This window comes from Stenella coeruleoalba (genome assembly GCF_951394435.1).
Source record: "Stenella coeruleoalba genome assembly, chromosome: 13".
Taxonomy (NCBI): domain Eukaryota; kingdom Metazoa; phylum Chordata; class Mammalia; order Artiodactyla; family Delphinidae; genus Stenella; species Stenella coeruleoalba.
Window position 1 is genome coordinate 81,630,638 of NC_137159.1, and position 26,133 is coordinate 81,656,770.

Here is a 26,133-nt window from a genome sequence, read left to right on the forward strand (position 1 = left end):
CGTGCCATCTCACTAATGAGATTACTCGGGTCAAACTGGGACCGGGAGTGGCGTCTATGTGAGCCTGGCTTCAGGTGGAAAGCCCTGCAGCACATGCCAGGGCTTAGGGGCTCCGAAACCTCCCCTTTAGACCAGAAGCAAACCTAACACGTTAGAGGCACAAGTAACCTGAGGATGTCGCTGTCACTTAGATCAGTGCTTCCTAACCTCTTTTCTATTCTCGCCACACCTCCGGGACCTTTTTTTTCCCAATAGCCCTCCCTCCACCATGAAACTGTAACGCCATGGATACACCATGCATCTGCTCATGTACTGTGGCCCTCTGAAGGCTACACACTATTATAATATCTAAGATTTTTTTGCCACCCCAGAACCAAGTTGTGTCCCGACAGGGGTGACAGTATCCCTGCTGAGAAGGCACGCTTCAGTTCTGTCCCCTCCCCAGTCCTGAAAACTGCTCAGAAGGGCTCACGTATCCTCACAGGTTTCACAGCCTTCAAGGCTTTAGAGTCTTCCCCGCACACCGAGCAGCTCTGGTTCTCCAAGTTGATACAGGAAGTCTAGGGCCCCTTGAGAGCTCATTTCAGGGAAACCAATATTCGTAAACGCAGCAAGGGAAGAAGGCCTCATTCTCACAGCCCCGAAGGACCGCAGGGGCCCCCGAAGCAATCTCTTTGCTCTTGAATCCCACTTCAGGGCTCAGTATCCAGAAAGGCTCTGTCACCTGTCTGCTGCTGCTGACAATTAGCTTTATGTAACTTAACAAGTGGTTGGCCTTTCAGCGTCTCCTGGGGAAGCTAAGAGCCGTATCTGTAGTTCCATTTTGCTATTAGATAGAAGTTTATGATCTGCACATTCTCTGGTTTTAATCCTGATCTGTACCTCTTACTCTAAACTGTGTTTTTTCCAGTCCTAATTTGTTTCATTTTTTACTTAGATTTCACCATTTTATTAAACATGTTTCCTGTAACTGACTTGGAATCCTCTGGACCAGGACAGGTGAACACACACGTACACACACCAGCCACTCACCTGGCACTAGGTGACCACTCTCTGTCGGAATTCGGGTAAGATGCTGACTGAAGGTAAGTCATGACTGGGGAAAGGTTTTCCTTAGGGATATCTCCTTGGAATGGAGGTATATCATTAGAAAGAGTTCTGGAGACCAAAAAAAAAAAAAAAAAAAAAATCAAAGTCAAAGAATTATTAGTGATAGATTCATAATAAAGGCAAGTTTCCATTTTTTCCTTGATTATCGCTAATACTTCATAGATTAACATGATCTCCTTTTAAACCACCCCGGCGGGACATCCCTGGTGGCACAGTGGTTAAGAATCCGCCTGCCAATGCAGGGGACGTGAGTTCGAGCCCTGGTCCGGGAAGATCCCACATGTCGCAGAGCGACTAAGCCCACGCACCACAACTACTGAGCCTGCGCTCTACAGCCCGCGAGCCATAACTACTGAGCCCATGTGCCACAACTACTGAAGCCCATGCGCCTAGAGCCTGTGCTCTGCAATAAGAAAAGCCACCTCCATGAAAACCCCATGCGCCGCAACGAAGAGTAGCCCCTGCTTGCCGCAACTAGAGAAAGCCCTCATGTAGCAACGAAGACCCAATACAGCCAAAAATTAATAAATAAATAAGACTTAAAAAAATAAAATAAATAAACTACCCAGGCATATTCCAGGCACATTCCAGGACAGGAATGGACAGGACAAAAGTGACTCAGAGAAATGTTTTGTGTGCTCATGCTTTGGCTGAATTATACATGTTAAGTGATTTTGTTCAAGAATTGGGATTTAGACATGGGCTTGATGACCACACTGCTTCTTGCTTACACGGTAGGGCCTACGGAGTTGTCTTTCACATTTCACGTCTCAAAAGCCTGAGAGGTAGATTGGGCCCAAAACTGTACCCAGAGGGTTAATAAAACTCTTGCCATGTACGAGTGAGCTACCAAATCCCTGGATGGCCGTACACAGATAATGTTTCGTCCAGCAGAATTAAATAAATGTCACAACCAGTCGTAGTCTTATCATTATGAAATGGTTGCAAATCTACTTCGTTTCAGGTATAGCATGCTCAACGAAATAGGATTCACTATTTCACTCACGCAGAGGCCACTGGTCTCTATGTTTGGATGTTATCTGAAATACCTAACACTAAGTTCTGGAACTAAAAGCCATGCAGGGAAGGCGACTGTAATGAACCCAACCACCCAGCTTCTGAGCCCACAGCAGATCAGAGGCCACAGTTAGGAAAATCGACGTTGCCAATGTGCCTTTATTTTCAGCCAGGAAAAAAAAAAAAAATTCTATTCTAAATAACAAAGCAGAGCTTAACCCTGATGGTCCTTCTCCCTTTTTTTTTTTTAATTGAAGTATAGTTAATTTACAAGGTTATGTTAGCTTCAAGTGTACAGCAAAGCGATTCAGTTACCCATCCTTCTCCCTTTTGTGTTAACAAGACACAAAAACAATGAGCAAAAATTACACTGAATTACATAAAAATATGAAACATCAAATATTCTTTACAAATGTTTTGCCTTTTAAAAATGGCATTTTTCACCAAAATAGTAATACCCAGAAACAGCATTCTGCCACACTATTAAAAGCAAAGAAAAAAAAACAACAGGTGTCCCTTCAACTTTGGGCCTCATCAAAATTGAAAAGTCTGCTTGTGGAGAAACCGGTCATGTTCTACATTCACCTGTGGCCCTAAGTCTATAACAGATTGGCCTCCAGCTATCCATCAGCCCAACTACCGGGCTCACAGGTGGTGCTCAAATAGGAATAAGCGGGTTCTGAAACAACGGTTTCATGCATGAAGTATTCACTTGCTGAGCTCCTGTTTCTTGGTTCTGATCTGGAAAGCTGGAGTTATCACCAAGGATGTTACCAATCGTCTCTCTGTCACAAGCTACATCCCATCTTTATGCAACTTTAGAATCGGGCCTGTAGGATTCCAAAATTCAGTCTCAGATGCATTAACAGAAGAGTAAGAAATTCTGGGGGAAGAAAAGTTTATAAGAATAATCCTACTGCAATCCCACTGCTGGGCCAATATATGGAGAAAACCACAATTCGAAAAGACACCTGCACCCCAATGTTCATAGCAGCACTATTCACAACAGCCAAGACATGGAAGCAACCTAAATGTCCATCAGCAGATGAATGGATAAAGAAGATGTGGTGTATATATACATAATGGAATATCACTCAGCCATCAAAAAGAATGAAACAATGCCATTTGCAGCAACATGAATGGACCTAGAGATCATCATACTAAGTGAAGTAAGCTAGACAGAGAAAGACAAATATCGTACCATATCACTTATATGTGCAATCGAAAAAAAAAAAGATACAAATGAAATAGACCCACAGACATAGAAAACAAACTTACAGTTACCAAAGGGAAAAGGGGGGAGGGATAAATTAGCAGTTTGGGATTAACAGATACACACTAGTATATACAAAATAGATAAACCACAAGGACCTACTGTAGAGCACAGGGAACTCTAGTCAATATTCTGTAATAACTTATAAGGGAAAAGAATCTGAAAAAGAACAGATATATACATATATATATGTATATATTAAAAAAACCGATTCACTCCTGTACACCTGAAACTAACGCAACATTATAAATCAACTATACGTCAATTTAAAAATAAATAAATAAATAAAAGGATCATCCTAAACAATGAATTCACCCAGTTCTAGCTGAGGCCCTGCCTTTCACCCACACGTACCTACTGCTGTCCTGCAGCTCGTCCGAGCTCATCTCTATGGGGAACATGTCTTCATCCTCGGACGTGTTCGTGTTGTCGTCCCGCTTCAGGCTGTCCAGCTGCAACTTCCTCCTCCTCTTCCTTCGCTTCTTCACTAAAGAGCCACTTGAAGGGGTCTCGCTGGGAGGTAAGACCTGCACTGACGTGTTGGGGTCCAGGCTTCTCATCCAATCTACGGAGCTCCTCCTCAGCTGGGACTCCATCCTCGAGGCTCCTTCCGACAGGATTGGGGAGGTGGCCAGGTGCACGGGGATCACCTCCTGAAAGACAGAACACATTTCCGAGAAGGAGCGTCGTTAGTTGGGGTTTAAGGAGCCGGTGGTGCCGACGACCCACCAGTGCTCATTCCGGGGCCCAGGCACGGGGGGCAGTGGGGAGCACAGGGCGTCACGGCGATCTGCAGACGCGGCTGCCGAATTTGACAGCTGGTCATAAAGTCGACAAGTCGCTAACTGCCATTTTGTACTGAATCCTGCGTTTTCGTAATTATAACAAAGTGAGGTAATTATCAGTTATTTCAGGCTACCAAAATTCCACTTGGTCTGAAATTTCCAGGGTAAAGACGAAAAATGGGCTTGGAGTCATTACATTACCCTGGGAACAGGACTCTGTTTTGCACTCGTGTCTGTGTGTGTGTGTAAGAGAGAATGTGTGTGTGTGTTTTTAACATGCACTGAATTAGGATAATAATAATTTTTAAAGAAAACATCTGACAGTGTCCCCACACCGTGCCCCAAGTGCCCACCTGCACCAGAGCACACCTAGGTATGCAGCTGTCAAGTGATTAGGTACTGACCCTCTTCTCTACAAGAAAACAAAAATAACAACAACCAAAAAAAAAAACCTCCACCGCCTGTCAATTTAATAGTTGTTTTATAATGATTCACCAGTTTTTTAAAAAACTATAGCCATCATTTTATTATCAAATGACTCATTTCTTATCAGAAACCTGGTAACAGGTAGTAAAAAATAGGGTTCCACCTCTGATGTGCTATGTGATCTTGGGCAGAGTCACTTAACTTCTGAGTCTGTCTCCCTCATCAGAAAAATGGAAGTGATAATCCCGACCTTACGGCGTTGTCAGATAAAAGGGAACAACGTAACTACTGTACATACAGCCTGACACATATGCAAAAATTCACAGACAAACATGAATGGATAACAACAGAAAACGGTATTGGAACAGTGGGAATCAGCAGTTTTACACAGGAAGCTTTGGGAGATGTTGTGTACTGTCGTCTGCCCGAAGTTGCAACAGAACTGAACAAACAAGAGGAGTTTGGTGCTTTGGAAAGCGTGAAAGCTGCTCGTGAACTCTATTCTCCTCTATCAGGAGAAGTAAATGAAATTAATGAAGCTCTATCAGAAAATCCAGGACTTGTCAATAAATCTTGTTACGAAGATGGTTGGCTGATCGAGATGACACCCGGAACTAGGTGAACTAGTGAGTGAAGAAGCATATGAGAAATTCATAAAATGTATTGAGGAGAGACGATGGAACCCCTAAATAAACTAGTTTGAAAGAAAATCTAGGGAAAAAAAGAAGTAAAGAATATATACAAAAGAGAGGGGGGATTAACAAGCATGCTGCTGATCGTTTAAAGTAGCTTAGAGAGGGACTTCCCTGGCGGTCCAGTGGTTAAGACTCCACACTTCCACTGCAGGGGGCTCAGGTTCGATCCCTGGTCAGGGAACTAAATCCCGCAGGCTGCGGCATGGCCAAAAGATAAATAATTAAACAAATAAAGCGGGTTACAGAGCATCAGACAATGTGCTACACGTATGAGATCCACATGTGAGCGGGAAGGCTGAGGCTGGGAGAGACCCTGGCACCTCTGGGAAGACCAGAAGGAAGCAGAGCCTGGGATGTTTTTGTCCTGAAATTGAAACTATGGGCATTCATTTTAGAGCCTGGAGCTATTTACAGCCGTTCCTCTAGAAAGGCTATCTTCTCATAAAGGAACTAGCTCAAGTGGTTTTTATTGAGGAATCTCTACATCAGATCCCTTCAAAGTGGCTTTCCCAGTGAATGAAAGAGTAAAAACAAACGGTTTGTCTTAGAAGAAGACATGGGGGTAAACCTTCATGACTTGGAACTCGGCCAAGGATTCTTACCTGTGACAACAAAAGCACGAGCCACAAAGAGAAAAAAACAGATAAATTTAAAGCCTGTGTGTTTCAAAGGACAACATCAAGAAAGTGAAAACACAGCTCACGCAATGCAAGAAAATACTTACAAATCGTCTACCTGATAAGGGACTCGTATCTAGAATATATAATGAACTCTTATAACTCAAGGATAAAAAGACAAATAACCCAATAAAAAAACGATCCAAGGATCTGAATAGACACTTCTCCAAAGAATACATGCAAATGGCCAATAAGCACATGAAAAGATGCTCAACATCATGAGTCATTAGGGAAACGCAAATCAACACCATGATGGGATACCACCTCACACCCACCAGGATGGCTAGAATCACCAAGTCAAAGAGCAAGTATTGACGAGGGTATAGACAAATCGGAACCCTCGTGCACTGCTGGTGGGAATGTAAAATGGGGCAGCAGCTTCGGACAACAGCCTGGCAGTTCCTCAGCGGTAAATTCAGTGTTACATATGACCCGGCAATTCCGCTCCCAGGTATATACCCCTCAAGATGAAAGCATGTGTCTATACGGAAACTTGTACACAGCGTTATTCACAACGGCCAAAAGGTGGAACACAAACCCAAGGGTCCACCAACATGTGAAAAGATAAACGAAATGTGGTAAACAGATGCAGTGGACTATCATTCGGCCATACAATGGAATGAAGTACTGACACAGCCAGAACACGGATGAATCTTGAAAACATTAGGCTACACGAAAGTCAGGCACAAAAGACCACAAACAATGTGATTCTATTCAGGTGGAAGTTCAGATTAGGGAAATCTATAGAGACAGAAAGTTTGATTAGTGGTTGCTCAGGGCTCGGGGTGGTGGGGAGTTAGGGCTTCAGGGATAGGGGAGGGGTAGCTAAAGGGTACAGAGTCTATTTCTGGGGCGACGAAGATGTTCTAAAACTGACTGCGGGGATGACTTGCATGTATCCGTGAAAACACTAAAAACCACAGAGCTGCGCACGTGAGATGGCTGAAGCCCATGGTGTGAGAATGATGTCTCCACAGAGCTGTTAAACATTTTCTCATAGTAAAAAAGTAATGTCATTGAGTCACTCACTAAACAAAAACTAGAACATTTCAGCCGTCTGAGATTTGACACGCGAGTGTAACTTGCATGCTTTTGGATGATGGTTTCAGGCCAGTGTCATTCAACTCCTCTGTCTCCCTGGAACCAGGGAGCGAACGCATCAGGCTGAGTCTTGGGTAGACATAGCACACACTTACCCTGTGGCTCAAATCCCCAGGACAGGTAAACAGCCACTTTTCTCCTCTTCCGTCACCCACACAGCCGGCCCCAGCATCACCTCTCCACACACGCTCCCAGATGAGCCCTGCTCAAAGCTCAAAATGCGGGAGACAGCTTCACCACCCAGGCTCCCTTACCTGATCGTTATCAGTCTCTTGAACAAAAAATGCTTCTCCATTATCTCCCAATTTCATGTGCAAATCCACTGCTTCCCCATTGATTTCTATGTCAACCTGAAGGAAAAACATATGTTCTTCATCACAACAGGAAACCTCACGGGCAATGACCAGGTCTCTACGTACGCTTCAGTCACACACGTCCCCAAGATATCTCACAATTCCAAACCTCCGCTGGTCACTCCGGTCAAGAAACGGAGTCTACTCCCCCCCCCCCACCACCATCCTGGGGCCATGCAAGCTTGTGATTGCCCCAGGGAGAGAGCACAACACAAGTAAGGCCACGTGGCTTCCGAGGCTGGACCAGAAAAAGAAGGCAGAGTCCGCCCGGCTCCCTCCCTTGCAGCCAGCCGCCATGGTGTGAGGAAGCCCAGGCCACATGGGGAGCCCACGTGGAGGCGTCTGGGTGACAGCCTCGGCTAAGAGTCCAGCCAAGGGCCACCAGCCGAGTGAGCAAGTGCATCTACCCAGGGTCCCAGCCCCCAGCCCTGAGGCTTCAGCTGAGGCCCCAGGCGGCAAAGAGCAGAGATGGGCCAGCCTGAGGCACTTGCTGTGAATTCCTGACCCACAGAACCCCCGGAGCTTAATAAACGGTTGGTTTATGCCACTAAATCTTGGAGAAATTTACACATAGAGATCAGAACAATCTGAGTAACTGTCAACTCAGGGACCAGCCCTTTCCAACGGAAAGCTGAAACTCGGGGTCCGCGAGGAGTTCCGGATACGTAAGGCCGCAGAAGTGCGAGGATTTTTCTCTAAGGAGAACCCGTCCCCCAGGTCACGTACCACCTTCTCTCGGGAACGCAGGACCCCCATCTTCCCAAAGCGGACGTGGAAGGGGGAGCACTGCAGGTTCCCGTTGGGCTGGCGGACCACGATGATGTCAATGCATCCGGACAGGGTGGCAGGGTTCAGCCCCTTGTAGAGCTCCTTCACGGTGACAAACACCTGGCCTGCCAGCTGCCCGACGTAATTCATGGTTTGAGCCTAGGAGACAGAGACACAAGGTGCACAAACGATTAACTCGGGGCAGGCTCCAGAGCCAGTCAAGGTGAACGTGCCCGCGCCGCACGCCCGACTGCAAAGACACCCAGCTCAGGGCATCTGGCTGCCCTGGAATGGGCCCCACCCAGCGCTCCCCACCCCACGCCCCGGCCACCCCAGGAGGCCTGATCTCCGTCGTCACCGGGCTCTGCCTCTCTGAGTCCACAGCACGTGTGGCGCTCGCTCTTTCATCATGTGCAGGTTTCACAGACCAACTCTTCAGACTCTCGGGAAAAGAGGCTGTATTTGAGACCTCTTCATACTCCCCACCACGCCAAAAAGAGTAGGCGCTTAATAACGCTGGTAGAAAAAAATGACTGTTTTTACTCGAGAAGGAAAAAATAAGTGACTTTTGTTTTGAACAGTTTCCACCCTGGTCCTTCTCTGCCCGCCTGATGCTCTCACATCTCGAGGGACACTTGCGCTGGGCTTCGGTCTGTCTGCCCAGCCGATCAACCGAAGTCCACTCAGCAAACATCCAGGGCCTCCCCTCCACGAGGGGCCTGGCGCCGGGAACACAGATTAAAAAGATGCGGACCCCGTCCCCCGGAGGGACTCGGGCTCGTGAAGGAGAGAGAAGGAGAACACACGTCCGCGTGGTCGTGTCTGCTTGGACTTAAGGAGACGCTGAGGGACTTACGTCCAGGGAAAGAGGAGAGCCATCCCAGAGGAGCCGACAGTCGATGGGTGGGGAGCAGGGCTGGGATGCTCCCCGGGAGAGGAAGGTGGACAGGCCGCCGCAGACAGACAGGTGTGCGCACAGGCACAGAGGGGGTGGCGCCTGCGGCAGAGAACGCGCAGGGGGAGGACGAGAGCCGACACCTGCCAGGAGACTCGGAAGATGCTTTGTAGCAACTGAAGTCGTCGGGGACTCGGGAACCACAAGATTGGGATGCGATCGGGATTTAGATAGAGCACTGTGGTAAAAACGTAGAGAAGGCGGCCAAGAAAAGACACTGAAGGCAGGAAGACCAACCTGTGGCTTCTGGTGATGGTGCCGGCAAGACAGGACGCCAGCCTGAAAGGCGGCAGTGACGGAAGAAACGAGGCAGAGCGCCAATCCGGGAGACGCTGGGGCACAGGGCAACGGGAGCCCCGCCGGCGCCGAGCCCTGGCCCTCCTCACAGCTGGGGCTCTGACGGCCACCCTGGCGTGAGCCACACCCGCCTGGCTGCCCAGCCAGGTGCAGCGACGGCGTGGTGACCCCTCAACAAACTTAAGACAGGGCTGCCACATGACCTAGCAATGCCACCTCTGGGTATACAGTCGAGAGAACTGAAAGCTAGGTCTCAAAGAGATAACCTGCACACCCGTGTTCACAGCAGCATTACTCCCAACAGCCAAAAGGTGGGAACAACCCAAGAGGCCACAGATGGATAAATGGATAAGCAGAATGCAGTATTACAGACACAATGGAATACTACTCAGCCTTAAAAAGGAAGGAAACTCTGGCACGTTACAACACGCATGAGCCTTGAGGGCATGACGCTAAGTGACACAAGCCGGTTACAAAAGGACAAATACTGTATGCTCCTACTTATCTGAGGTACCTAGAGCAGATAAACCCAGAGAAACAGAAGGCAGAACGGTGGTTACCAGGGGGTAGGGATAGGGCAGGGGAAGTTCACGTCTAACGGGGACAGAACTTCAGTTGTGCAAGATGAGAAAGTTCTGGAGCTAGATGGTGACTGTCCACCGTGTGAACGCACAACCACGTGCGTGTATTGCATTAAGTCTACTGAACTGTTCACTCAAAAGTGGTTCGAAGAATAAATTCTATGTCACGTGCATTTTACCACCATTTTTAAATTTTTTTACAAGGAGGGTAAAGGAGAATACTGCATTAACCAAAACTCATTTCAGGAAGAGGAACCATTATTTGGTTAAAAAGTTTCTCTGAGTGACAGCTTGGGCCCACGTCACCTCCAGTGCCTGCCTGGCCTAGGGGCGTGAAGGCAACCACACTCTCCTTGACCTTCCCTTCGTCCAGGGTCTCTTGTAAATACGTGCTGGCGAATAGGTACCGAATACAAGAATAAACCAGCTGGGCGCCGGTTCCCAAGTTTCACTTCCGTCAGTTCTGTTTGAAGTAAAAGGCTCAAGGAAGAAGCTAAGTTGATGTCAGTGAAGAAGCCAGGCCAGCCCGAGTCCCCCTCCCTGCCGCCCTTCACCTCCCTCCCGCCACGGTGTCCGCGGAGACACACCCGCAGGCGTTGAGGGGAACGTTTGCCCCGAAGAAGAAAGTGCCTCAGGACCTCAAGAGAAGCCAAAGATGTGCACAAAACAGACGCTGCAACTTCCGCTGAACGGCGTTGAGACACCTGCTCTCCACTCACCCCGTTCCAAGTTACTTTTCAATCTCTTGCTTTTAATCTCAGGATTTGGCAGGAAACGCCTGCTTCGCCTGACGAGGCTTCACTGACCACGTGAAACGGGATTCCACAGCCCTCGTTCCAAAGTTTTTCAAGGAAAGCTGAACCAAACCTCCAAAAAAAACCCTCTGGCCAGACTGGGGCTCTCTAAGCTGTGCTTAACTCTGAGGTTAGGAAACAGGTAAATATATTTTTCTCAACATGACATCTTCCAGCTTGACCTCCTGGAATACTACTAATTTTCTAAGATTCTTCCATGCCGTTGGAACAGCGTCTTTCTGGATACTCTTCCCTAAGTTAGAAACCACTGCAGTAGTGGTGTTAGACCCAAATAGATAATACACCATGGAGCACAAAACTCCAAAAGCATATTCCCACTGGGGATTCTATCTACAACATTCATAATCAACAGCGTCTTCAGCTTGAAGAGCATCAATTATTAAAACTAGGGACTTCCCTGGTGGCGCAGTGGTTAAGAATCCACCTGCCAATGCAGGGGACACGGGTTTGAGTCCTGGTCCAGGAAGATCCCACAGGCCGCGGAGCAACTAAGCTCGTGTGCCACTACTGCTGAGCCTGCGCTCTAGAGCCCGCGAGCCACAACTACTGAAGCCCGTGCGCCTAGAGCCCGTGCTCCGCAACAAGAGAAGCCACCGCAATGAGAAGCCCGCGCACCGCAACGAAGAGCAGCCTCCGCTCGCCGTAACTAGAGAAAGCCCCTGCGCAGCAACAAAGACCCAACGCAGCCAAAAATAAATTAATTAATTTTAAAAAAAAAGAACCTAAATACGGGGCTTTGAATTATTTTAGGCCAGTCCCTTTAATCGTCAATTCAGGAATCATCCCCACTCATTTATTATGCAAGTGGATAAAAGTGATTTTAATTCCCTTCCCGGGTCTGTCAAGGAGACTATTATCGAAGGCATGTTATCTAGGAAATAACAGTGTCTCCATTTTCATACTGTGGCTGTGCTTCCCGGCCGTGACACAGTGATGCTACGACAGGCGACACCCAAGTCGGAGCTACTCCTCTCCAGGAAGGCTGGTGGATCAGGGCACGGGGCTGAGAAACCTCACCTTAGCAAAGGTCAAAAAGAGTGCAAAACTGTCTCAATAAACACAATTCTCAGAATCCCCATGTTTGTTAAACCTTCCTCACCTTCATCATTTCCTTCTACCTTCATCTCTTTAAGTCCCGCAAGAGTTCTACAATCACCCCTTAACCTGTATTTCCCATCGCGTCTCCAACGTCCTCATCTGCATATCAGGATACCTTGTTCATCTACGCGCCCAAAATCACTCATCGTTTTGCAAACTGAACCTTCCACTGGCCCTCCTGTTCAGTTAACACCAACCCCTCCCATCCTGGAAAGTTGCTTGATAAACGCAGGCTGTCATTTGTCAAGCTGCTGGAGAGACCCCATCCAGCAAGCTGTCTGCCCCCCTTGAGGACGGGGAGGGGGCCTGCTCATCTCTGGGCACCCAGGAAATGTTGCGGCCACACACGACCACGTTTCCTTTAACTTCCCAGGCTACCTTTGACTACATTCTTCAGCATTTGCCAGGAGCCTAATCTCTTGTATTTGTCTATTAAGATAGGTACGTGTGGAATGACGTGATTGAATTAAATCTATATGGTGACTGTCTTCCAAAAAGTGAAAATGCTTCATTGGTTGGGAACGCTTTTGCATTGGTTCGATGGAAACAGAGGACGCACAATCAAAGCTGCCCCGGTCCTACTCTTATCACTTTGAAACAAACGCACGTCCCAGAGTGACGGACCAGAGTGCAGGAGAAGCCTATTTCTCCCTGGTGACCATCGTGGCACAACAGGACTGGGGCGGTGGCAGGCAGGGGGATGCGAAGCTATGTCACAGAGGGGGCCCCCAGGGCAGACATGGCCACACGGGTGGGCACAATATTCTAGTGCTTTAATGAGGAACGAGCAGACAGGTCATCACATAAAGAGAAAAGAGGAAACGTACCAGAAGCTAATGAAAGAGAACTACTGAAAACAAATTCCCCAACTCTACTAGAATTTCAGCAAAGGCTAACCTGTGGATCATCTCTGAAAGGACATACAGAATGAAACAGAATTTCAGGCTCTCTGAGAAAACAAATTCTACTGCCGTATGATGTTAACTTTTTGTCGGTCAACCCAGCCCCCCCCCCCCGCCCCCAGACCGATTCTTGTTTCCGTGAGGCTCTCCGGGGAGCTGCAGGTGCAGTCTGAACACACGTGCTTCTTACCTGACGCAACAACCAGGAACTCCAGGGAGAATAAGTGGAGACAAGAAGATAAAATGATGGTTTGGAGAAAGATTTAAATGGGCTTGGAAAACCACGACGGGTGCCTACTGACTCTGGAGAACAAGGAATACTCCAAAGCCATCAGACCTAACGCCCACCCCGTGGGTGCCACAAATCCTCCGCAGGCCACTAACCACTAATAATCACCTTTTCCCGAATCCCAGGTGAAAGGCCACGCAAGCCTCCACACGACATTTGCTCAGCACTTCACGACACAAGAAACTCCTTTGCCCAGGGCAGCTCATCTGATGCAAATCTATGAAACTCCTTTGCCTAGGTTGAGTACTCAGGACCGACATCATCACTCCATTTCCGACAAGGAACTGGGGCACCAGGCTTGCGTGGTGTTCAGGGCAACACAGCCAGTAAGGGGCAGTGTGGACAGGAGCCCAGGTTGAACCCCTGGCCCTCCCTGTCCTGCTGTGCGTAGCGTTGCCTCCCGTTCTTGCTGGACAGAACTGGTATCAATGGGTGAGGCCCAGTTAAAGAAAGACCCGTCGTGTGGCTTTAGCGGAACAGATGGCAGTCATCTAGTTCTAAAGGTCGGTAACGTTCGGCACACGTTTCCAGGGTATCCAGCGCTACCCCAGTGATCAGAGATTGTAATTAAAGTTGGAATCAGAGAGAGGCCATCCCAGAGCCAGGGTGGAAAGCACAATCTAGAACAGTCAGTTCTACGAGAACTGACTCGTTAGAGGGAGTGAGCTCAGCATCAGTGGGAGTATTCAAAGAATCTCAGGCACGATCCAACAAAGAGGTTGTAAAGGAAATTCAAAAATGGGGCTCTAAGCTGACGATTCTGTGACCTGGTCATAACAACATCATAAAAGCAAGTTTTCATCCCAAGCAAGAAACCAGGGGTTTGGAGTTGTTTTTTTGTTTTAGGGTTATTGGGGTTTTTTTTTTTGTTTTTTGTTTTTTGGCCAGGGGAGGGATAGAGCGGGGATGTAGGGGAGAGGGATTTGTTTGGGAATTTTTTTTGTCCCATCATAAAAAATTCCAGATGTGCACACACCGCCTCAAAGTAGCTTAGCAAGTCTGGGTATGAGGGGAACAGTGCTAAAATTCAACAATTAGAAGAACTTAAGAAAACGGGAGTTGTTCTCTCCCAGGAACATAAAACTCATGAAGACAATGCCCCCAACTAAATTCACTACAAACGCAGTTTAGGCAACAAGCTCATAACACGTTTCTTGACAACAAACAGGCCATGAAAGATAAAGGATAAGTAGGAAAAACAGAAACTGCATAAAATTGGGGGAGAGGACAAAAAAATAAATGCTGCCTGCCATTCTGGTAAACAATGAATGTCGCCGCACCATCAAGCCACCCGCCACTGCAGCCACCCCAACGGTGCACCCTGAAGCAACTCAGGATGGAGAAAAACAGGATACCCGCCCTAGACAATTAAAATCTATTTCAAAGAATTCGTTTCAATGAGCCCAGATTCTGGCATCTTCCCAAATCTCTAACTTGAGATGTCTGGGGTTCTGTCATTAGCAGTAATTTTTTTTTCTTTTTTTTTTTTTTTGCGGTACGCGGGCCTCTCACTGTTGTGGCCTCTCCCGTTGCGGAGCACAGGCTCCGGACGCGCAGGCTCAGCGGCCATGGCTCACGGGCCCAGCCGCTCCGCGGCATGTGGGATCCTCCCGGACCGGGGCACGAACCCACGTCCCCTGCATCGGCAGGCGGACTCTCAACCACTGCGCCACCAGGGAAGCCCAGCAGTAATCTTTTGATGTTCAACTAAATTTTTTGTTTTCAGCAAAAAATTCCTCTATCCGCTGGCTCCCCTCTTACCTCTCTGGAGCACCCAGGCTGCTAGTCCTCAACAAGGTCACAGATAAACATAGCTCTCCGCTTTCAGGTGCGCATGTGTGTTTAGTCAATGGGGCTCCGAAGGCCTGGATGTGCTCGCCTTCCTCTGGCACTTGTGAGCTGTGTGCACGGCGGCCGGGTCTTCACACGGCCTCTCTGATGAGGCCTCGCCGCTGTCACCAAGAGCGAGGTACAAGACGGTGACTTTGAAAAGGTCTTTGCCCTTGGAAAGCACAGGCCGAACGTCTGCCATTTCTTCCCTGAGCAAATGACTCGATAAGTGGGACTCAGTCGTGGGTTCTGGGTGCGACATTCTCACAGGCGTTCACACCTTCCTCAGCTACCCCTCCTCGGGGCTGCAGAAGGTCAATCCAAAACCTTCCCCCACAGTCCTCAGGGTCTAAAAGGTCAGACACCCTCCTTCATGCAGTCTGGGATCCGAAGACATCTTCGGCACTTCTGTCCTCAGGATGACTCATGGCTTCCTGGAGCGAGCCTGCCGGGAATCCCCCACCTGTGCACACAGCCGTGTGCTCTGTCACCTCTCCCCTCACAGCAGGTGCCTAAGGGACTCCTGTGGACTCTGGGTTTAAGGCACATACAGGGAGTGTCCTGGTTGGAAAACCAACCCAACATCACGCAGGACGAGGCCTCTGACTCTGTGCTCCTGTGATCGGCAGCAGGATCACACCCCCAGAAACCCAACCAGCTGCTGCTCTCCGGGGCCAGCGGGCCGGCCTGCCAGCTACTCTGGTCAAAGGAGCGCATCTGAGGGACTTCTCGATATCCACTGAGTGGATACTTACCGGCAGCGCTAGGCGAAGACAATAACGCAGCAAACCGGCGTGACACAAACCTTTAAACCTGCTGTCCGTGTTCACATACCATTAAGGCTGGTCCACTGTCCAGATGGGATAATCATCAAGAGTTTAAGTTGTTTGCTTAGTTATCATCATGATGCAGGGGATATAATTTTCCCAGTTTGCAGAGTCTATGTATAACCTGGGCAGGGTAAGGGGTGGAAGTACATCCAACCCAGGTTCAGTCCATATCCAACGCTATGACAATCCTGCCAGCCTCCCGTATGACTTGATGGTCCGACCTACCTATGGGGCAGCGCGCGCAGACTTTAAATTACACCTGCGGAAAGGTAAATATAACGCACAGCATTTAAAAATATATTCACTTCTCCAACGGTGAAGGCAAAGTTATCCACCGCGGTACGTTTTAAGAGCTGTATCTGCTGGCTTGGAAATTGGTCTGCTTGCTCCAGGGGTATGTCTGTGCTTGCCGGTTGGTCCAGGAGCGGCAGACCAGCCTCATCCTCTGACATGTCCAGGTGGCACACGCAGGTGAGCAGAAGGTGCTCAGGGCAGGCACACAGGCTCGGCCGAGCCCTGCCACCAGCTAATAATCAGGGCCATGCCCCAGGGACCTTGCAGCTCTGGAAAGGGTCTCATTACTTTTGAGTTAACGAAGAAAAAGGGCAAAGAGATTTTACCATTAAAATCTAAATTAAATGCCCATGGATAAAACCTTCCCCTCCTCCTTTTTATCCTGATCTACCTCAAGCATCTGAAAGTCACCTCTGAGGACTGGTGAGTAACTAGCCAATCCCACCCCTTCCCACACACGTCCACTCCCCCTGCACCCAGCAGATGACACAAAAGCTCACCTGTGCCCAGCACGGGGCTTGGCACCGGCCAAGGCTAATTCCTGTCCTGAGAAGCTGGAAGTCTTACATCTTAGCTGGCTCAGTTACTGAACAACTGAACGTGGACGTCCATCTATAACCTTTCTGGACGCTGAAGAATTTGCTCTGGGAGAGTGAGCATCTACCATGGGCATATTTAAGCCATTTGGCTTTTATTAGCTAGGACCATTCTTCCTCGAGGACACGACAGAGGCTGCCTCTCTGGGGTTCTCCCCACAGCTCCCTGAAGCCCCGGCACGTCTCTCTCTTCATCTGAGGATGGCTGTGTGACTGCCCCTTGTGCCCCGGCAATCTAGCCGGGCCACACAGGGATGGGTGGGGGGCCTCCACCCATCACCCCTGGCTGATCTCCGCTGAGCACGTTCCAGACTCTGTCTCCACGTCTGGGGTCCAAATGTGAGGTCTGATCAGCTCTGAGTAACAACAGAAACATCGTGCTGCTCCGGAACTGGCCAAGATCACATTCACCTGGGAGGTTACGAGGCAAACGCTGGTTTTCACACAAAGCATTAAAAAAAGGCAATTTCTAAGAAATTCCAAAAATGATATTATGACTAGTAAGACTTACATGGAAATGAAATTGGTTTATAAACAGCGTATCTTCCTCGTGCTATTTACAGCAACGGCAAAGAGGAAGTCTTTCTTCAGAGCACTGCGTACTGATATTTATCAGTTGGCAAGTGTGATAAATTATATAGACCAACGAGGAAGTATGACTTAGGTGCAGCGTGACGCAGGGTAAACAACACCAGACTGGAAGTCCGGGTGCCTGGGCTTCACGCCCACCCCTGCCGCGCTGACAGCACACGCTGGGGCAGGTCCCTTCCCCCGGCCAGTCTGGACCAGGTGAGTCTGGCAGCAGCTGCCCCATGTGTTAGTCCGACCATCTTTTTTTTTTTTTTGGCGGTTCGCGGGCCTCTCACGGTTGTGGCCTCTCCCCTTGAGGAGCACAGGCTCTGGACGCGCAGGCTCAGCGGCCATGGCTCACGGGCCCAGCCGCTCCGCGGCATGTGGGATCCTCCTGGACCGGGGCACAAACCCGTGTCCCCTGCATCGGCAGGCGGACTCTCAACCACTGCGCCACCAGGGAAGCCCATGTCCGACCATCTTGAACGGAGCACTAAGAGAAACTTCGTACGCAAGGGAGCAAACTTCTGTGTCCGTCAGTACCCCTGGGGATGCGGGGACTTTACTGGCACGCCAGCGTTCTTCAGGAGGCGCTCTGGTCCAAAGTAAGAAAAATTCACCAGAAAAACCTGCAATGCTTTTGAAAAGCTTGCAGGTCACACTAATATCAATACTTCCTGACAAAAGTGATGAAGCAGCAAAACCAGCCCACCCTGGGGTCCCCGCGCCAAAGCCCTCTCTGAATTAAGCAGGTCCTGCCCACCACAGCTCAGCTCCAGGCCCAGAGGAAGTGCGAGCCAGCTGCAGGCCATCCTGCAGGACGCAGGGTACACGGCAGGAGGCGTGGGGCGTGAGTGTGCCCAGGATGCAGGGGGCTGCCACTCTGCAAAGGCAGTCAGGAAAGCGGGCATCCAGAATAACTCCAGACACTCAGCAAAGACAGAGAGGGAAGGGAAGGCCGAGGAGACTTTCTCCTCCTTGAAGGCCGCCCACAGGGGAGGAGCCCCACACTCTGGGCACACAGCAGATGCACAAACGCGCCAGCTGCCGCAGTCTCGTATGGGTCCAGGGGGCAGCGCTGCGAACACTTGTCAAGATGAGGGAAGGGAGGTCTCATGACTTCTCTCCTCATTGTGACACCAGAAGAATCAGCATTTCATCCAAAATCGGCAGAATCCTTCTCCAGGGTTCACAGATTGCCAAGAAACACTGCTTTCTTGGAACTTCTGCCAAAATTCAATACCCCAGCCATCGCTCTCGTAACCCCGCGGCTCTGCTAATACCATCCACCTCTAAAATATTAATGTCAATTTAAGATGGCCTCAGACCAACCCAAAAGAAAAATGAGCAAAAGAGAGAGAGAGAGTTCACAGAGAAAGAAGTCCATTTGGTCAAAGATGTATGAGAAGATACTCAATCCTAGTCATAATTTAAGATATGCAAATCAAAGGAGGCCTTTCAGGTGGTCCAAAATCAAAGCATTTTGTAAAAACCTGAGGGGTTGGTGAGAACAGGAGAAAACGAACACTCACCACTCCCTGCCGGAGGGGTAATAAACGGGGTAAGCATTGTGGCAATAGCTGTCATTTTTTCCACACACCAGCAAACTCCAGCAATTCTTCTGCTATGTACAAAACAGTAATCAGGGCACTGATTACAATAAGGAAAATTAGAAGCAAATATCTACAGGACTTCAGTTAAGTAAATTAGGGACCACCCACACCATATAATTGAATATTATGAGGCTGTTAAAAAAAAAAAAAAGAGAGGGGGGCTTCCCTGGTGGCGCAGTGGTTGAGGGTCCGCCTGCCGATGCAGGGGACATGGGTTCGTGCCCTGGTCCGGGAAGATCCCACATGCCCCGGAGCGGCTGGGCCCATGAGCCATGGCCGCTGGGCCTGCGCATCCGGAGCCTGTGCTCCGCGGTGGGAGAGGCCACGGCAGTGAGAGGCCTGCGTACCGCAAATAAATAAATAAATAAATAAAATTAAAAGAAATGAAAAGAATATTAAAAAAAAAAAAAAGAGAGGGAGAGGTAGTTCTCCAAATACTAACATGAAAAGGTATATATACTGTGTGAAAAAAGTACAAAAATATTTATAATATGAACCCATTTCTAAGAATTACATTTATACATATTCTCATATGCACAAAAAAATTATGGACTGATGTACATACCAAAAAGGTTCACAGGCTCACCCTAGGGAACAGGCCTGGGGAAGGGGAGGAGACCTTCACTTTTCATCACAAATATTTCCAAGGCGTTGGTTCCTGGGTTTTGTTTTCTACATGCGCATGTACTGCTTTAACGTTAATTTTTAATGACCTCAGAGAACTGGGGGAGGGATGGCAAACTCTGGTCTGCTCGGTGTCAGGGTCTCCCCAGCACTGAAACTGCTGGACAGGCGGGGGCGATGCGGGGTGGTCCTGCTTCGGTCGGAAGGGTCAGATGGGTGACCGCTCCTCCAGCGCTGGGATTGTGCAATGCTCCGATCTTACAATCCCGTGTGATGAGTGTTCTCAGGTCCTTGCCAAGGAGCACAAAAGGCCTGGGTGGTGGAGGGTGGAGGCAGCTGAACTACCCCGGTGGCCAATGTGCTGGAAAAACAGGCCCAGGTTTAGACCCCGATCCCCCAGCTCTTGACCCCGCAACTCACGAATGGAGCACAGGGCTTGCAGCCTCTCTTTCCACCCCAGCAAGGGCCCTCTGTCCAGGTCTGTGTCTTGGCCAAAAAGAAAGCCCTGCTTCTGTGACTTCTGCGTGAACCCTGCTCCCTCCACCCAAATATCACCCAGACGCTCAAGAGTGCTGCCTACAGCTCAGGGGTAAAAGCTTAGTCCGCAGAGGCAGACAGCCGGCCTTCACCTCCCAGCTCCACCACCTGCTAAGCCATGACCATGAACGACTGACCGACCCCTCGGCCGCCCAGTCTCATATCTATAAAACAGACGACCCTAACAGCACCCACCTCATAGGATGGGTAAACGTGGAGTTCTTTTCCAAGTGCACGGCCAAACGAAAGCCAGGTGCTAACCCTCTGGTCACACACGGCACCAAAGGCCGGACTGTGAGTTAAGGCTGCAGCCTGACAGCGCTTTGCATACGTCAACTATTTAGATCGCACCCTCCCAAAAAGACAGGGCCAAAGAATACTACTGGTTGAAATTAATACAGAAATATCAGAAGGGTATGGTTAGATTCCAATAGGCTGGGAATACATTTCCAATTTATCCAAAAATCTGAGCCCAAAGGCACCCCGAAGACCGGGCCACAGGCTGGAGCGATGCAGAGTTCACCGGCAGGAAATTCTCTGGCCAAAGCGGGGAGCTGCCTTGTGGGTGCCCGGTTATCCCACGACCCTCGCTGCCTCTATCTTCTGTAAACCAAAGGTGGATGCCTAGAGAGACCAATCAATGCAGAGGAAGATTTCACCAAAAAGAGAGAAGACATGTGTCCAAGGAGATAACGGGCCTTCCGGGAAGGAGGCACGTGGTAGAAGCGTGCTGATGGTGTCCCAGGAGCACTGGGCACACAGGGTGTCTCGAATGCAGGGTCTGTGGTCGGCAGGCAGTCGATGCAGAGCCATGACTCTGCTCTAACAACCTGTAGCTCTTTACTCGAAAGCCCAGCATTCAGCAGCAGGAAAAACGGTTGTTCCAAGAATCCCAAACCTGCTCAGCGTGTTGAGAGATGTGGTTTCCATCACCGGCGCGGAAAAGCATCCTCTCCAGACAGAGCCCTGCCCCTTCGCCCAACACCTGACACACGCGGGCCCCTCCCCGCACACCAGGCACTGGGTCTCACACACCCCGCTTCCCTCCACCAGAGTTCGCACGCGGGGGCACACGGGCACACACACACGCCATCTCAGCTAAACAAGTTTCACAAAACAATACCTCACCTAAGATTAGTATGTCCGGGTCTGGGATTTTCTCTTCTATTCTATTTCACCTTTTCTAAAATGCCCATGGGCCTACTAAACTGATTTTAGGACCAGAGGGTGACAGGCGGCACTGTGAAGAATACTGGCCTGGGCCAGTATTCACTTCTTGTTGCTTAAATAAAAGGTGGGGCGGGGTCAGGGGGGAGACACGGGAAGAGGAAGGAGAAGGGGCACACAGGCAAGTGTGGAGGACACAGGACAGGGGGACACGCCACAGTCTCCCTGACAGCCCCCCCCCCCCCCACTGTCAGGAGGGTCTCCTGAGCCCGGCACATTGCATCCCCCGAGCTGGACCTGCTGCCGGGAATGAAAGCAGGTGTCAGGCCCCTGCTCTTTCTAGACCCTCTGCTCACAGCTTAGAAAGCTCCCGCTGATGGGCTTTGCTCGGACTTTGCTCGACTTCTTTTCACAACTCCCACTCCGATTCTAAGTGAGTGGGCTCCGGGCGTAATAAACCCGGCCAGGGTTCAGTGAAACCTAAGAAGTGGGACTTCGCCCGCCCTCCCCAGGGCACTCGCCCCAACGCTGACCGGATGTCGCGGCCTCGCACGTTCCTTGTCACCTCAACAGCCCCCGGTTCTCATGGCTCGGTCACGCTGAGGAAGTTGAAGTGCAAACAGGTCAAACCACCAGCCTCAGTGTCCCAACGGGACCACCGTCTCCTAGGTCTTTTTCAAAATTCTCCAAAGGCCATTCCCGTCAACAGGCCTTCCCTGGAATGAGCTGCCTGCAGTGTCATCCATGCCCATCGGCACCCCTGCCCAAATCAATTCATCACATTTGGGTACCTTTTAGACCTTGAACCCAGAAGAGAAAGGACCCAGCAGAGGCCAACTCGCAGCGTGAGGGGGGACCCACAGCGCTGATTCACAGCCCAGAGGCCAGAGTCAGGCAGGACTGTCCCAACTCCACAATTAGCCCTCCTCACTGGCACCCTGCGTTCCTCCCTTAAAATAACAGTGACCACAGGGACCCCGCATTCTTTCCCAGGGGCTCTTGTGTATCTCAGTGAACACGTTTACCATAACTTGCAAATGGGTGTGAGTCTCTCTTCATTGCCTAGGAGAAGAAACACTCAAGAGACACTCGAGAGCATGTGTCTTTGGCCCAAGTTACAAGTGGGTAAAACTACAAAGCCAAGTTCTTTGCACCAGCCTGTGCGCGCCACAGGCCTCAGGCCTTCCTTTGAAATCTCTCTCCATCTCCTGCCCTCCACCCCGCCCTCTGGTCCAGGGCCCTGAACACAGCTGACTGGGTGGGGGGCAGGCTTACAGACTTCCTTCTGGCCGGGCTGGCCACACTGCCCTCTCCCAGGGCAGACTTCCCAGCCTCTCCGAGGTCCCCTCAAGACCAGGAGATCCGTCAGTGCCCCACCCGAGTGCCCAAGTTCTCTCCCTTGCAACAAGACTCAGCAGGTTTGCCCTCTGCAGCCATTCTTTCCCAGAGTGCTGAGATTTGGGGCAACTGAGACCCGGGATGGTGAAGGCACCTGGGCAGGGCCCCACTGCCAAGCTAACGCAGAACCCAGACGAGAGCCCAGGCCTCCAGGCCCACTAAGTTCAGGTCCAGGGCTCTGTCCAGGCCTGGCTCCACACCACACGGCCCTCCACACAAACAAGCATAAAAGCTCCAACCACACACCCACACACAAAACACTCGATAATAAAACAGATGTCGGCAGATGTGAACGAAGCATTATCAAAACACAGAACCGGAAGACAAACTCTTAGATGTTCACCATTTCGGGGGGGGAAGACGCGTATGTGTGTGTTTACTTCTCAGTTGCTGTACTTTCCGCAATTGCTTACTAACTCATAAGACCCGAATTATAGAACAGGGACAAACAGTAAATTTCACAAGCACTCCCCCATTACCCGCCCCCTCCCATAAAAACAGTTGATAAGCTCATGTCTCCAAAAAACTCCTCCAAACTACTGGGCTCTAAAAATTCTCTGAATTAACACGGCCAGTTGTTTTAGTCAAGTTCCTGTTTGTTGGTCAAAACCGGGTTGACATCTGCGTTCTCCAGCCACTACCCTGCACGCAAATGACCAGCCGGGCATCTATACACACCCCTGCTCCGCGGCTCTTCAAGGTATTTCCAAAACACTACTTTTCATCCTACATTTTCCCCACCTTCCCCAAAATAAAATTATTCGCAGGGGCATCTGATGGAAGGCCTAGCACCCAGCAGGCTGCAGGAAAGGTGCACAGAAGCTGGCAGTGGAGGGACCAGACTGTATGTAATCCGAGAACCAGGATTCCAACCCGGGCTCAGCCTGCCGCCCCGCAGCTGTGTGACCTTGGGCACGTAAGTCAACCTCCCCGAGCCTGTTTCCTCAACAGCAAAGCAGGAATCCCAAATAACCCACCCCCACCTCCCCGACCAGTTTCATAAAAGTCCCCGGCGCTAAGCAAGGGCTGCTTGCCGCCCAAGTACTACCCACACGTCCTGCCAGGACGGAGTCCCGCGGCCACCCCTCGAGTTCGCCACGCCGATCAAGGTCAGCCCTTTGGGAGAAGGCCCGAGGGAAGCTCACGAGGCCGCCGGGTCCCTGGGCCTGTTCTCCGCCTCCCTCCCTGAAACACTTGCCCCGAAAGGGCCGCGGGGACAGAGTGTGGTCCCCGGGCACCACGTCGTCCCGCATCCCCCGGCCGGCAGCGGCCCGACCGCGCCCCCCGCCCCTGGGCGGTGCCCCGCCCTGCCCAGCCTGGCCCCGCAGAGGCTGTGGCCCCCTACCTCGGCGGCGGCCGGGGTTTGGCCGGCGCTCCACGGAGGCTCGACACGGCAGGCTGGCGGCGGGGAGGCTGGTACTCACCTTGCGGCGCCGCACGCTTGGCCGCCTTTGTATGCAAACACCCAGCCCGCCTCGCGCTCCTGGTCTGCGCGGCCCGGCCCCCGGGGGCGGGGCGAGCGGGGCGGCGCAAGGGGCCTCACGAGACTCGAGCCTCTCGGCTGCTTTCAGGGCCCGCCCGGCCCCAGGCGGCAGAGCCTCCCTCGCAGGAAGTGCCGGGGCAGCCCGCCCCCTCCTTCCTCGCCTGCCTTAGTGCTCGTTACTGAGATGCAGAAGGAAGACGGAAGATGCGGGCTCGGAAGGAAATACGAGTGCACTTCTGGCCACTCTAAGACTGGGATTTTTTCCAGCCAACCCAGACATGTCGGGAAGGGGAAGGCTTCTGGTGCTCGTTGAAGAAGCCGGCTGGCTCTAGGTAGAAGTTTAGGGTCATCTGCTATCTTTCTCTGCTATCCCCATTATTTCCACTGCATCTAAACAAGTCCAGACTCTGCAGGGAGAATTTGTTTCCAACAAGCAATGAGAAGACACTAGATCACGTTTCAGTATAAACTGAGCTGGATTCACGAAAGCCCTTTGCCCTGCTGATCCTGCCCTGGCTGGAGTCCCCCTGGGAGGGCCCTTGCTGTGCGGTCTGCAACCAGCAGTCACCCAGCTGTGACTCAGCCAGGACAGCTGAGGTGATCCCCTGGGCCAATCCCTGGACCTGCCGCTTTCAGCCCAACTCGGAAGAGGAGAAGGAAACCACCGGGATGCGTAAACTTGCTGCAGCCTCTGGAGGAGGAAGGAGGGAGGAGTGATGCCAGGGCAAAGCGATGCGAGCACCCTCGATCCTAAAAAGACTCAGACTCGGTTTCACTATCTGGAAAATCGGAGACAGATCCACTTTGAGGATGGAAATGGCCATCACGTGAAATACATGGACTTTGCTAACTTGAAAGATTTTGAAGTTCTAGAACCGTATACATTAAGGAGTGGTGATTCCCAGGATCTGTTCAGTGCTTAGCCCAGCTGTGATACAGAGACTGCCCGGCTTGCCCAGCCTCAAGACCCTGCAGGCTGCTGACCTTCCTCCTAGGAGGGACACCTAGAGAAGGCTGATGATGTGTAAGGCTAAACAATTACAACTCCTCGATTGTCAGAACTCTTCTCTACATAGAAAAGGGACGAGAATGATCTAAGCCGCCCTATTCCAGCTGGAAATCTCCATCCTTCTATCCAGTGACAATAACAATCCTGGGAATTCTGAAGTTTTCCAGATTAACTACCTACACAATTGAAAGGGCTCTGCAAGGGGGAGGGGAGACAGGAGGGTGACCTCTTGCCCCTCTTCACCTGAGTCTCATGAAACAATACATGGGTGTGCAATTGACTCATCTCCTGACATTGACAACAGTGGTTAGTTCGGGAAATGCCCAGGGCAGAAAGGATACCAGAGAAAGAACAATGAATTTCCCCCAGAGGGCTATACTTTATCTCTGGTGCCTGACTTGGTCTCCTAGGGAGGGAGGGAATCTCAGTAGGATGCAAGGCCGGGGTTTGGCTGGAGGCCTTCAGCACAGGCACTCCCTTGCTCGAGGCCTCAAGAATCAGATGGGAACCAGGGACCACCCAGTGCTGCGCTGCCCCCTCGGAGGGCAGGGCACAGAACAGTGTGGAAATCCACCAGAGGTGGAGTGGGTCCCAATCCAGCGGGGTGCCCGTGGGCGGGCTAACCAACTCGAGTTTCTTGGGGGAAGAGGCAGGTATGAGAGGTCCTGGGTTCCACAGGAGGAGGAGGGAGGGTATACCAGGGGGAGGGAATGCTTGGAACCAAAGCACAGAGGGCCCACCCCCAAATTAGGGGGAGGATCATAGATGAGGGCTGAGGCATCCAAGAGGGCAAAAGAAGTCACAGGGAGATTAAGGGGAGCGGCTGACAATTGGCCACAGCTTGAAGGCCACACCACCCTAATTCACCCTAACAGATACATTAATTAGACAGCACAGTGCACCCTCCCCTGGGCCACGTGCTGGGCAGAGTCCAAGACTCATGGGACTCAGGCACACCGTGCAGCAGGGAAGCAAGGAGAGCCCCCAGCCTCAGGGCAGAGGGAGACGCAGGTCCCCCACTGGCCGGCGGGCCACACTGC

At 50.7% G+C, this 26,133-nt stretch overlaps 1 protein-coding gene across 5 annotated transcripts in view; it reads right to left on the reverse strand.

Moving 5' to 3' along the window:
- The window catches only part of LPIN1 (lipin 1), a 69,470-nt gene extending 45,313 nt beyond the window's left edge, over positions 1–24,157 (reverse strand). For 3 of the 5 annotated variants that reach the window (XM_079941478.1, XM_079941477.1, XM_079941475.1), the window contains exons 1-5: positions 23,947–24,047; positions 8,164–8,364; positions 7,339–7,434; positions 3,755–4,053; positions 1,033–1,158 (exon numbers count right to left, since the gene is read on the reverse strand). In XM_079941478.1, the coding sequence (XP_079797604.1) occupies positions 1,033–1,158; positions 3,755–4,053; positions 7,339–7,434; positions 8,164–8,355 (713 nt within the window). In that variant the 5' untranslated portion in view covers positions 8,356–8,364; positions 23,947–24,047. Of the gene's footprint in view, positions 1–1,032; positions 1,159–3,754; positions 4,054–7,338; positions 7,435–8,163; positions 8,365–23,946 lie in introns of all 5 variants that reach the window. The other 2 variants (XM_079941479.1, XM_079941476.1) reach the window with 1 other exon arrangement.
- Between the last annotated feature and the right edge of the window lie 1,976 nt (positions 24,158–26,133).